The 13,308-nt window shown below is 36.3% G+C and overlaps 1 protein-coding gene across 7 annotated transcripts in view; it reads right to left on the reverse strand.

Moving 5' to 3' along the window:
• The window catches only part of PCNX1 (pecanex 1), a 169,027-nt gene that overhangs the window by 23,916 nt on the left and 131,803 nt on the right, over positions 1 to 13,308 (reverse strand). For all 7 annotated transcript variants that reach the window (XM_086709392.1, XM_086709393.1, XM_086709391.1 and 4 more), the window contains 6 exons: positions 11,744 to 11,885; positions 10,854 to 11,031; positions 8,133 to 8,241; positions 7,128 to 7,257; positions 4,238 to 4,296; positions 2,433 to 2,648 (listed from right to left, as the gene is read on the reverse strand). In XM_086709392.1, the coding sequence (XP_086565518.1) occupies positions 2,433 to 2,648; positions 4,238 to 4,296; positions 7,128 to 7,257; positions 8,133 to 8,241; positions 10,854 to 11,031; positions 11,744 to 11,885 (834 nt within the window). The remainder of the gene's footprint in view (positions 1 to 2,432; positions 2,649 to 4,237; positions 4,297 to 7,127; positions 7,258 to 8,132; positions 8,242 to 10,853; positions 11,032 to 11,743; positions 11,886 to 13,308) is intronic.

Genomic DNA, 13,308 nt, shown 5'->3' on the forward strand with positions numbered 1-13,308 from the left:
TTTAAAAAATCACTATGGCTGAGTAAAGTAAAAAATCACTATGGCTGAATAAAAGAAAGTATAGTATCTCTTGCTATCCAAATCCAGCACAAATTCAGATGGTAAGACATACTATGTTCCCACATAAGTTTGAGTTTTGTTTGGCAAATAGAGTCTGAATGGTAAAAAATCTGTCCAAAATTTTATTTGAATCTACTTGGTACCAGAGAGTGAAAGTTGGAAGAGTGAGAATTTGGATCAATTTCTGATTTGGAGAGTTTCTGACCACTATGGTGAAATTAGCAGATCCTAAGAAGGAACCCCTTCTGACTCACACATACAGAAATGCTAGATAAAATATCCTCCCCATACACATTTGTTTAAAAAAACAAAAAAGTTAAAAAAGAAAGGTGAATTCTTTTTAAAAAGTTAAGGTCATGGCAGTAGTAGGTGTCGTGGTGAGGGGGTGCTGACTTTTGGATGAGTTTAGTTGGGTTAGTTCTGAACATTAGATAAGACTCTAGAGAGATGGAATTAAGGTCTTGGGCTCTGTTGGAGAGGCAGAAACAAATCATAAAACAAGAATAGGATATTTTGAAAGAGAGAGATTGGATGACAAACATCATAAATGAATAACAAACATCAACATTTAGTGCCTTAATTCGAGTGTCACACAAGTACAATCTTACTTTCAGTGAATGGAATAATTTTAGAAAAGCACTTGCTCCATTAGCAAAGATATTACCTAACAAAGGTCCAAACCTTCTGATTCAATACCAGGGTAGAAATAAAGCTATAGGGTATAAACCTGATTTGATCCTCTATCTAGTCAAATGCTTTCTTATTTCCCATTTCAAGTCAAAAGCATGCAAGGCACTTCTTAGAGTAGATCAAAACACAGCTTGGATGTTCTCTCTAAAAACTCTCAAGTTCAAATGTTCCCTAGATTGAAAAGCTACACATTAATATGACTTTCCTCAATTCCTATAAAACAAGTTTCTATTCATGTTTACAAAATATTCAACTTATAGCAGTTGATAACATCAAGTTGGTATGTTTCTGAACACATGATTTTCTGTGTAGAAACAGCTTCATGTGTCGTTATACAAAATTGTTGAGGGCTGGTAGGGGAATAGGGAGTAACCGCTTAATGGGTGTGAGGTTTTATTTGTGGTGATGACAATGCTTTGAACAAGACAGAGGTGATGGTTGTCTAGATGGATGAAACGGGGAGACTCCAGGTCCTGAGGCCTCAACCCAACATGTCCCAAAGATGTGGCTGAAGGCTCTTGGTCTTGTCACCACAAAGAATTCGAGGACAGGCACAACACAGCAGATGAGCAACACAAGAAAGTTCATTAAAGCAGAAGTACACTCATGAGATTTGAGTGGGCAAACGCCAAGACAGAGAGACAGAGAGAGAACGAGCAAGAGACCTGCACCTGCAGGGGGTTGGGTTTCTATCACTTAATGACAGGTGTTAACTTGGGGGAGGAATATTCATTACTTGAGGTGGGGTTTTCTTGAAAGCAAGGTTTCACACTTTTTTTTCATATTTGGTGAGGGGTCACTGGCCTATTTTGTCAGTCATCTTGGGCCTATCTGGTTTGTTCGGGCTTCTTGTAGCTTTGTTTTGAGATCCTGTCAGGACAGGCCTCTGACTTTCCAGACAGCCAGCCCTGTCTTCTTCTTTACTGACCTCCAGGCATCCTGCTTGAACCTAACCAACTGCCTACTCTAATAGTGGTACAACACTGTGAATGCACTAAATGCCATTGACTTGTTCCCTTTAAAACTGTTTTGATGTTATGGGAGCTTCACTTCAAAACAAACATTTGTTGAGGACAAAGGCATGGTGTCTACCTGAAAGTACCTGGTTGGCTACTCTATGCCTCACACAATACAGCATTCTAGATGCTGCTAGCCATCTAACAAATATATGCAACTTCTCACAAAGAAAATGACAAGACAGCAAGCAGAAAGCAACAGAAACTCAACATCACCAGGAACATAGTCGGTTATACACAAATGATGCTACCTTTACATATTTTGGCATACCACAAAAATGATTCTTCTCTGGGGCACCCAGGTGGCTCAGTTGGTTAAGCATCTAACTCTCGATTTTGGCTTAGGGCATGATCTCATGGTTCATGAGTTCGAGTCCTGCATTGGGGTTCTCCACTGACAGAGTGGAGCCTGCTTAGGTTTCTCTCTCTGCCTCTCCCCTACTTGTGCTTATGTGCATCTCTCTTTCTCTCTCAAAATAAATAAACAAACTTGAAAAAAAAAGATTCTTCTCTAAATGTGAAATTTGGAAGAGTATCTAAAAATTGTTCTTTTAACAACTCTTTTCATTCCACAATTCCAAAGACTAAGGATCTAATTTTATGCTGATTTTTGATCTGAGATGTAAACACATAAAACCCAATAGAAATAAGAGGTGAATGTCTTACCTCTGAATTCAAGTCCCCGCAGCTGGAAAGTGACTAGCCCGTTGCCTATCTCTATAAGGTGTACTAATGCATTGAGGTAGTCAGAGGCAAGAATGAAACAGTCCCCCGTACTGTAGTTTCCCCACCGTCCTAGGAGCAAATCACCACAGAGACTGTGTTGTAGGGATCTGGTTAAATGTTCATAAAAGATGGAATTCAGATTGTTGTCATCTGATCCTGTAAGAAGGGATTAAAAATGTTACACTTTACCCTACATCTCTGTCACGTCAACAAGATTGTTAAAAATATTAAAGCTAATTTCTAGTTAGGGAAATTTTTTTTGACAAGAAAAATAATATTAATACCCTAACAATTTCTATTTAAAAATGAAACAGGGTAATGAGAAGAGGTTCAGAATTTAGAGTTACAGGGGTGCCCGGTGGCTCAGTCAGCTGAGCCCCAAATTCTTGACATCACCTCAGGTGGGACTGAGCCCTGCATCGGGGCTCCTCACTGAGCATGGAGCCTGCTTGGGACTCTCTCTCTCTCTCTCTCTGCCCCTCCCCTGCTCGTGCTCTGTCTCTTTCAAAATAAATAAATAAATAAACTTTAAAAATAATATAAAATCTTTAAAACATTTTTTTAAAGTTAAAAAAAAAGCATGCATATTAATTCAGGATTTGGCCTTTTTTAACATACACAATGGCATCATTTGCATCATAAGAATTCCAAGCCCCTTACACAAGGACACATTCCAAGCACATAGAGCTGAGATGGCTGTTTTATCTACCAGTATGTGGTGACAACAGTCGTTATTATCAAGTAACTAGTCCTACGTAATCCAATTTTAGAGTTACAAAAACCATTTGATTATTAATTAGGTTTCTCAAGTAGAGTATTTGAAGGAATCTGAGAGTCAAATGGATACAAACACTTCAGTCTACCTTTGAGTTAGATTTCTTTTATTAAATTAATACATTGGAATTCTGGTTAATTTCTTACAGTTGGATTAGTGAGATTCACCCTCTATGTGTCCAATTACTAACAGGTGGGCTGACAAAAGGATGTTTCCCCAATGACAAAACTAAGGAGCCAGACTTTAGATAATGGTACCACCACCCAAATACCACGTACTGAAGCTCTGTCTTGAATGGTTCCCTCACAGGACATCTTTATACACAATAAACTAAATGAAATTAAATGAATATTTACCTAAATATTCAGGGAAGCAGGGGAAGCAAATATATTAATAAATATACCTATTGGTCAGATTGCATATTCTTTGATACACTTGACCAGTTTAACTGTTCTACTTTTTAACCTCTGGAAGACAATATCTTTCAATGGCATTTTTAATTCCTCTGAGCATTCTTAAAGTGCACTTTATAAAAGATGGGTATATACATTGTAGATACTCGAATTCACATATACTTTGCTAAAGCAGAACAAAAAGCAAAGGATAGACAGTAAAACCTTGGACCATGAGTAACTTATTCTGCGAGTAGTCCACAAGACGAGCAAACATTTCTAATAAATTTTAACTTGATAAACGAGAGATGTCTTACAATATAAGCAGTACATGACGCCAAATGTCACATGATCACAACTGAGCCAATGGTTCTTGAAATTCACTCTGATATACAAGTGCTTTGGATCACAAGCATGTTTCTGGAATGAATTATGCTCACACACCAAGGTTTTACTGATAGTCTTTGAAAAATGACAATTTGGAACTGACAGAGGATTCCCGATCAGTTAGGAAGCGAAATATATATAAGTAACACATTTCTTAGACTTGCTTCTTTACTCACAAATGGAACTTTTACCTGGATTTCTATCAAGCTGGGAAGCCAATCTGGTATTCGAATGATCCACTCGTTTTGTGCTGAAGAGGGCAAAACAACATTTTTACTAAGCCTTAATTAGAAAGGAGAAAACCATATAATTGAAGTTAAGTATTATCACTTTATGTATATCTCTGAGAAAAATCTATGATTGGCATATTGCTAAAACTCCTCAGTAGTGTAGTTTAGGGGTAAGGTTTTTTACTCTCCCACCTTCATTATACATAAACACAGCAGTTATCTCCTAACATGTTAAATTGAACAGTGGGTAGAAAGACATTAATGAGTTTAATGCAAAAAAAAAAAAAAAAAATTGATTAAAAATGTGTACCATATATAGTTCTTAGAGATATACAGTGCATGAAACATTTTTGCAAGGGGAAGGTACATCTATTAATGTCCAATGGTACAGTGTTCTTTAGAACAGTCGTTCCTAAAATGTGGTCCACAGAACTGGAAGCAGGGGCCTCAAGACCCTTTCAGGCAGTTTTCCAGATCAAAATGATTTTCATAACAATCTTGAGCTGTTACTGACTTTTTTCACCATGTCGACAAGTGTACTGATGGTGCGAAAGTAACGGTGGGTATAACTACCAGCACTTCAACTTGAATCAAAGCAGTGGTATCAAACTGTATTTTTTACTGCCACACATGCACAAGAAAAAAATAAAACAAAAATTCACATTTGAATTGAAAATGTCTTTAATGAAGCAATAAAAAAAATTAGTTTTATTAAATCACACCTCCTCAGTATAGGTCTTTTTCATATTGTGTGATGGTTGTCTCAAGGGATTGCATTTGTGCCACTGTTTGAATTGCAAGCTGCACTTGGTACTTTTTTTTTTTTTCATGGAACATCACTTTTACTGTGATTATTCAGACTTGCATACTTGACAGACATTTCTCAAAAATGAAGAAAGTGAGTCTGTCCTGTTGCCAATAACAAAATTCAAGTTTTTCAGCAAAAATCAGAATTTGGGAAAATGTATATTTACTACAATGAGTTTGAGAGCTTACCAACAAACACATTCCTTACACCTCCTTTCACCTTCTTATTAATGATCTTCTCCCCTTTGTATCCTAAGACCCTTACCTCTCTCCTTAGCTCATGTAAGTATCACGTTACATGTCTCTGGAATTTCCACATCTGTGTGGATTCCACATATGCACACTATTAAATTTGATTTCCTCCTGTTCATCTGTCTCATGTCAATTTGATTCTTAGTTGAGCTAGAAGGATCTTGAAGGGTAGAGGAAATTCTTCTTCCCCAACAACAGATATGGTTTTAAGACTCCATATTGCAACTAATCTTTAGGAAACTACCATGTGTCGACTTCTAGTGAAAGATCAAAGAGAAATATCCACAATTGTTTAAAAAGGCTATTAAAATACTTCTTTCTTTTCCAGCTCTGTGTCTGTGCGAGGCCAGATTTTCTCCATATAATTCAACCAAAACAACATATTGCAACAACAGATTGGTTGCAGAAGCAGTTATGAGAATCCAGCTGTCTTTTACTGAGCCAGACATTAAAGAGATTTATAAAACTACAAAAACAGTGACACTCTTCTCACTGATTTTTTTGCTGGTATAGAAATTACAGTAATTTTCATTAAAAACTGTTATTTATATTAACACATAATGGGTTTATCGTTGCTATTTTTAAACTAATTAATAAACATTTGAATTTTTCTGAGTTTTGATTTCTAACACAGTAAGTATCTGTAGATAAATCCTGTGTCAACAAAAACTCCTGACATTTCAATAACCGTGAAGAGAGTAAAGGGGTTCTGAGACCAAAACTGCTGCCACAGACAATATTTTGGACCAAAATTAAATAACCTGAGAACATCAGTAACACAGAAATTCATCAAAAAGAGAAACACCAAGTGTGGTTTTAGATAAAAGACCAGAGCAAAAGCTTCCAATCCACAAGCTATTCCACTGTTTAAAAGGTAAGACCGCTATTTTCACCTATTAGGTGCACTGATGTGCGAAAGTGTAGAGAGAAAAGAGGCAGTCATGGAGATGGCCCATAGAATTACAAATTAGTATAAGCTCTTTTTGAATCAATGTCAATACATGTTAAACGCCTTTAAAATGTTTAGGTTCTGTGACTCAGTAATTCCCCTTTTGGATAATCTTTCCAAAAGGAAGGGAGGGAGGGAGGGAGGGAGGGAGGGAGGGAGGGAGGGAGGGAGGGAGGAAGGAAGGAAGGAAGGAAGGAAGGAAGGAAGGAAGGAAGGAAGGAAAGAAAGAAAGAAAGAAAGAAAGAAAGAAAGAAAGAAAGAAGGAAGGAAGGAAGGAAGGAAGGAAGGAAGGAAGGAAGGAAGTTTGGAGAGATTACACATAAGGATAGTTAGCAGGCATCAGATGAAACAGCTAGCCAAAGAAACTAAATCTAAATGGAGAAAATACTTTATGCACAGAGATGGTCATTAAAAAGTTCTGCTCATGAGAAACCAGATGTAATCTATAGAAAATTTAGCTCTACAAATAGATATTTCTCAGGAAACTATAACTAGTTATGACTGCTATAATGACATAACATTGTATAGCATAAAGTTTCAGAGCTGTATTAATGTGGAACTCTAAGAAATAGCATTAAAAGAAAAAAGACAGAAAAAGGAATATATTCACCAAGAACTAGGTTTTTAAAAAATCTCAGGAAAAATGGCAGAGAAAATATAGAACAGTTACTCTGACTCTTCTAATTTTATGTGATTTTGAAACTTCAAGAGTATTTATAAAGTTTTAGCAAAATATTTCAACACAAAAATTATTAACCATGAAATATTTATGATAATGCTGTTGATAGTTTTTCCTAGTAAAAAATAGATAAAATTGGCTTTCAAATGCTTTGTTGTACTCACTTATAGTCTCTCTCCCAGAATTTGACAGGTCGAACATACGAAGTGATGAATATTGCACTTCCTAGAAAGGGATTTAGTGGAGTAGAAAAAAAGGCCGATACAGCAGCCTGAACAAACAACATGGCTGAATCTATAAAAAGCTGGTTAAGGACTTTAACATTCATTTGAGTGAGCACGCACACACACACAAATACATCTCACAAACACATTGCCATTACCGCAATGAAAACAATGTGAAGTTTGTCACAGGAATACAGAAGAGGGTGTCACTGGACAATATAAGGGGGTACAAGTAGGAAGACAAGCCAGGATAGTACAGCTTGGCATGATGCTTTGAAGGGAATCAAATAAACATCTGTTAATACATATTTGGGAAAAGTCCATATATTACCCTGGGATCAAGATGCTGGCTTTAATTTTCCACAAGATAAAACTAAAATTTACACAAACAGAAAATCTGTCTTTCTATCCACGTAGTCACTAACCTTTACTTTTATTTAGAAAGTACTTTTAAGAAATGATGAGATTAGAAAATTTCAGACATAGTTAAATTACAATCATGATTATGAAAAATGTTTGTAATCTTCATTTAAAAATATTTCTAGGGGTGCCTGGGTGGCTCAGTCAGTTAAGCGTCTGCTGTTAGTTTTGGTTCAGGTAATGATCTCACGGTTTGTGGGTTCAAGTCCCGCATGAGGCTTTGTACTGACAGTGCGGAGCCTGCTTGGGATATATTTTATCTCTCTCTCTCTCTCTAAGTATTTAAAAAATATTTCTAAACATCTTGTATTTATTAAAAGTACTCATATCTGTAAACATAAAATTTTAAATCAGCATTAATTATAAAACTTTAATACTGTCCTCATGTTCAGATGATCTGTGGGTGCACCCAAAGCACTGAGAATATTTGATAATTTATCACCTAGTAATTTAAATGTCTATAAACCAACATTCACAATAAGGATATGACCGCCCTTTCTTATACAACTTTTATTGGAAGGATACGGGGTACTGCAAAGGGCTGAGCAAAAGCATGGAAAGCAGAACCCCATGTAATTTGCCATGGGGCAATGTAAGTGTACACAAACTGCAATTTATAAAGGAGTTCCCAAAGCTGTAGGAGGAAAAGAAAAACAGTCAGTAAAAAACTTATCAGATATTTGAATTAGAAAATGAAAGACCTTTAAAATATATTTTTTTCCTATAAGAAAATGGCACTGAAAATATTTGCCATTTGCATAAAAGGAAAAGATAAATCAACTGCCAAAACACTGAATATATACTTAAGTAAAGACAGCTAGCTGATTTATGGATTTGTGTTTCATCTGTTAAAAAAAATTCTATGCCCTCTATTGGCTATATTACTACTATTACAAGCAAAATTAAAAAAAGGTAGGACATTTAGATGTTTGCAAAGCTTAAGTAATTCATACATATTTTTATCCCTAAGACACATTCTCCTCAAATTGTAGTGCTTTGGAAACAGAGTATGTTTTAAATGCAATGTCAGAAGAAATTTGAAACCAGCCAGGCAGGAAATAAAGTTGTAATACAGTTGTCACTGCCTATTCGCCTAAGGATTTAGTAGTGCATATTAGGCACCTGATCATAACCTCAATTGGTATGGTCAATGGAAACACAACACACGTTTTAATTTTATGTAAATTAGTATTTGTTTTGTTGTTGAATACGTCTTCAACACTGAAACAGAATTACTGTGTTTGTCCAAAATTGCCTCTGCATGGCAGGCAATGCAAGGTCCAATTCACAAAACAGACACAGAATCTTAAAAACAAGAGGTTCAGACTAACTTGGTGCCATGATTCAGGCATCAAGCACCTCAATTAACTGAACGATTTCAGTTAATTTGCAAATGAACCTGTTTAACTCCCAATTAAAAACAAAGAAACCTCAACTTCAACCAATTAGAAAAAGCAGATGAACTCCTGCATTCTTCTCCGTGACTCAAATTTATGCCGGTGATCCTTGATACTAACATGATCAGGATGTCAGGAAGTAAAAGCAGTGTGTGTATTATCAAGATGCCATTATTCATGGTCTAAAAGCAGTGATTCAGAAAACTTCAGATTCTAAATATGAAACAGACTGAACTCAAATTTTGACTGTAACACTGAGGAAAAAATGATATGCAATTACATGGATAAGTGGGTAGTGGATAAAAATTTCTGTATACATTCATAGTAATTTTTTTCTTGTAAGATTATTAAATTGATGGTGCATCTTACAATGATATCTTAAAAACTATATCTAGAAATCTCTTAAAAATTACTTGCTTACTATCATTGTTAAATTCTATCAACTAACGTTACTAATGCAAACCCCTTAAGGGCAGAGCTTTCTCTATTTTGTTCACTGATGTAGCCTCAGCATCTAGAACAGCTGTGGAACACTGTATGCTCTCAAGAGCAATTTGCTTAACAAATGAAAGTATTAAGAAAATCCAAACTAATTCAAGTTAAGACTATTTCAAAGACTGTTTCTATTTTATTGCAACTTTCACTTTTTCCCCCAACAGTATACTAAAATGCCCTACAATTTCCAGTCTAAATATTTAAATTTGTGAGAAACCACATGCTTCTTTATACAAACAATTTTTTGATTAACTTTCTGGCTTCCTCCTTTGGTTAACCATGCTCACTAGAAGAGGAAATAAATGATAAAAATGCATACAAATTAGTGACTGAGCAAACATAATACTGCAATATTCTAGAAGCTTAGTACAACATTTAGCACAATATTTTGAAATGGACTATCACTAAAACCTGTTCAGATTAACGTTTTCCACTTGTACTATTCCCATCCTAGGTTAGACCTCTATCACATCTCAATTACTGTCACAGTCTCTTAAACTGTTCTCCATACCTTTGGGTTCTCTCTTCCCCAAGTCATCCCAATGTAGCTGACCAGGCTAACTTGCCTAAAATTGGGCTTTCATTGTGTTTTGTAGCTGCTCATATGCTTCAGCTCTCTGTTACCTATCAAATGGGATAATATATGTCAAAGTCCTTTGTATGTGGTCAGCGTTAACATGAAATCCAAACTCTATTTAATTTATAAATAATCTGATTGCACAACTTATTTCATTGAGAAAGGTAGTATGGTTCAGTAAAAAGATTCTTGGAATGGGAGGCAGAAGACCCAGATTTTGTCATCTCATTTGTAAAAGGACTAAAAGTACCTCTCTTATGGGTGGATAATAAATCTCAGAAGCATTTTGTAATTTTCAGAGTATTCTGCAAATGTCACCATGAAACTAATTTCTGATTCCTCCCACACGGCCTCACTGCCTTCAGTATTTACCATCTTCATTCAGCTATCAGGTTATTTCCTCCCTCCATCTATCTAGCAGCCCACAGCCCAGTGCAATTATTACAACATCTATTTCTAGGATTATTCAAAACCACATCCACTTTTGGAAGATCCTATGGATTTAAAAATACACAGCTAGTGGTGTTTCTCTAAATTTTCTATATAACTTAATCTTATCTTCCTAGCTATATAGCAAGAAACACGTCTTTTATGGATCATAGTGAGTAACATTGGTTAGGGATTCTACTATGCTTCTAAATGACTGGTTGACTGAAGAAAGATATTACTTAAAAGACAGTGAAGCAAATGGAATGCAAGCAGAATCCTCACTAAATGCTATATTACTTAGGGAGCTACTTTTTACCGATAGGGATATTCCTTTCAGTGACAAATTACCTTGTTGAAGAGTATAGACATGAAGAAGAGATCCAACAACATGGTCTCTGAAAACGCTTCATAGTCGATTTTGAAAAAGAGCACAGTGAAGAGGACTGTGACATACTGATATGTAGGGCTGCTGAAAGAGGATCGTAGCAACTTCAGACCAGCAATGGTGATCATTAAAGCACCTAATCTATAAGTTAAAGAAAGCACAACTCATCAATCAATGGCTGAAAACTTCAGAAAATCTACTAACTTCAGAAAAATCACTATTTCATTTACTATGCTTACGGTACATTTACATCCAAAGTGAACTTCTAAAAATGATTTATACACCAAGCAAATCACATCCTAAAATAAACTCTTATATTCCCTTTTAACAATATGTATTATGATTCTTATTTCTTTATATAAATAAGCACACTTAAAAAAATAAATAACAGCATTGCATTTCTAATATATGGTTCTCCAGTTTCTTAATATTTGTATTGCTTTAATAGTAATAGCATTTAGCACATAAAAAACATGTATTAACGCTTACCCAACAACACGTACCTAGTCTAGTGTGGAGGCCTATACGATGACCGTATAGGCGAGTGACCACCTACATAGTCTGGTTTACACAGTACACAAAAACAGACATCTCTCAAATTGACCGTCTAATAACAGAAATGAACCTTATTCAATAAATGTTCTCTCATAAAATATTAGTTGACAATAAGATGTCTAGAGTAGTGATATACAAGAGCAGGAACAGATGTTCAGGAATTTCACCTCACTTTTTTGTCTTATACTGCACTGCACTAATGAGACACTCAATTATTTGTTACTTGATCAATGTCTGAAGACACTGCCTATGACAGCCGCTAGTGGTTAAACATAGATGAGAGGAGGACTGTACTTACTCTGTATCCAGTTTTTTTGGACTAGCAATGGTCTCTGCACTGCTACTAAGTTCATTAAGAACAATCAATGGGTAGATGATATTCTTCTCCACAAAAAGAAGCCACACATGAAGTTTCTCAAACCACATCATAGTGGCTGCATCTAACAAGGTAATATAAGAAGATCACATCATCTAGTGTACAACATACAGGCATACCTCATTTTATTGAGCTTTACTTTACAGCACTTGGCAGATACTGGGGTTCTTTTTGTTTTTTTTCTTTGTTTACAAATTGAAGGTCTGTGGCAACTCTGCACTGAGCATGTCTATCAGCACCCTTTTCCAACAGCATCTGTCACATTTTGGTAATTCTTGCAATATTTAAAACTTTTTCATTATAATTGTATTTGTTACAGTGATCTATGATCAGTGACCTTTGATGCTATTGTTGTATTTGGGGATAACAAAAACTGGACCAATGTAAGATGGCAAACGTAACCAATAAATGTGTGTGTTCTGACTGCTCCGCTGATCCACTGTTCCCCCACCTCTCTCCCTCCTTTCAGGCCTCTCTATTCCTTATGATTAAAATTAGGCCAATCACTCTACAATGCTCTTTAAATGTTCAAGTGAAAGGAAGAATCACACATCTCTCATTTTAAACCACAGGCTAGAAATTATTAAGTTTCATGAGGAAGGCGTGTTGAAAGCCAAGACAGGCCAAAAGCTAGGCCTCTTGTGCCAAGCGTTAGCCAAGTTGTGACTGCAAAGGAAAAGTTCTTGGAGCAAATTAAAAGTGCTGCTCCAGTGAACGTACGAATGATAAGAAAGTACAGCCTTATTGCTGACATGGAGAAAGTCTGCGTGGTCTGCATAGAAGATCAAACTAGCCACAGCATTCCCTTAAGCCAAAACTTAATCCAGAGCAAGGTCCTAACGCTCTGCAATTCTGGGATGGCTGAGAGGTGACGAAGCTGCAGAAGAAAAGTCTGAAGCCAGCAGAGGTCGGTTCAGGAAGTTTAAGGAAAGAAGCCATCTCCACAACATGAAAGTGCAAGGCGAGACAGCAAGTGCATATGTAGAAGCTGCAGCAAGTTCTCCAGAAGATCCAGCTAAGATAATTCATGAAGATGGCTCCAGTAACCAACAGATTTTCAATGTGGATGAAATAGCCTTTTATTGGAAGAAGATGTCATCTAGGACTTTCATAGCTAGAGAGAAGTCAATGCCTGGCTACAAAGCAGCTGATAACTCTAAGTTGACGCCAATGCTCACTGACCATTGTGAAAATCCTAGGGCCCTTCAGAATGATGCTAAATCTACTGTACCTGTGCTCTCCAAGTGAAACAACAAAGCATGGATGACACATTTATTCATGACATAGTCTACTGAATATTTTAAGTCCAATGTTGAGGCCTACTGCTCAGAAAAAGAGATTCCTTTCAAAATACTACTGCTCGTTGGGGTACACCTGGGCAGCTCAGTCAGTTAAGTGTCCAACTTAGGCTCAGGTTATGATCTCACAGTTCGTGAGTTCCAGCCCCATGTCAGGCTCTGTGCTGACAGACAGCTCGGAGCCTGGAG

The sequence above is a fragment of the Puma concolor genome, chromosome B3 (assembly GCF_028749965.1).
Source record: "Puma concolor isolate L17-30 chromosome B3, mPumCon1.1.hap2, whole genome shotgun sequence".
Lineage (NCBI taxonomy): Eukaryota > Metazoa > Chordata > Mammalia > Carnivora > Felidae > Puma > Puma concolor.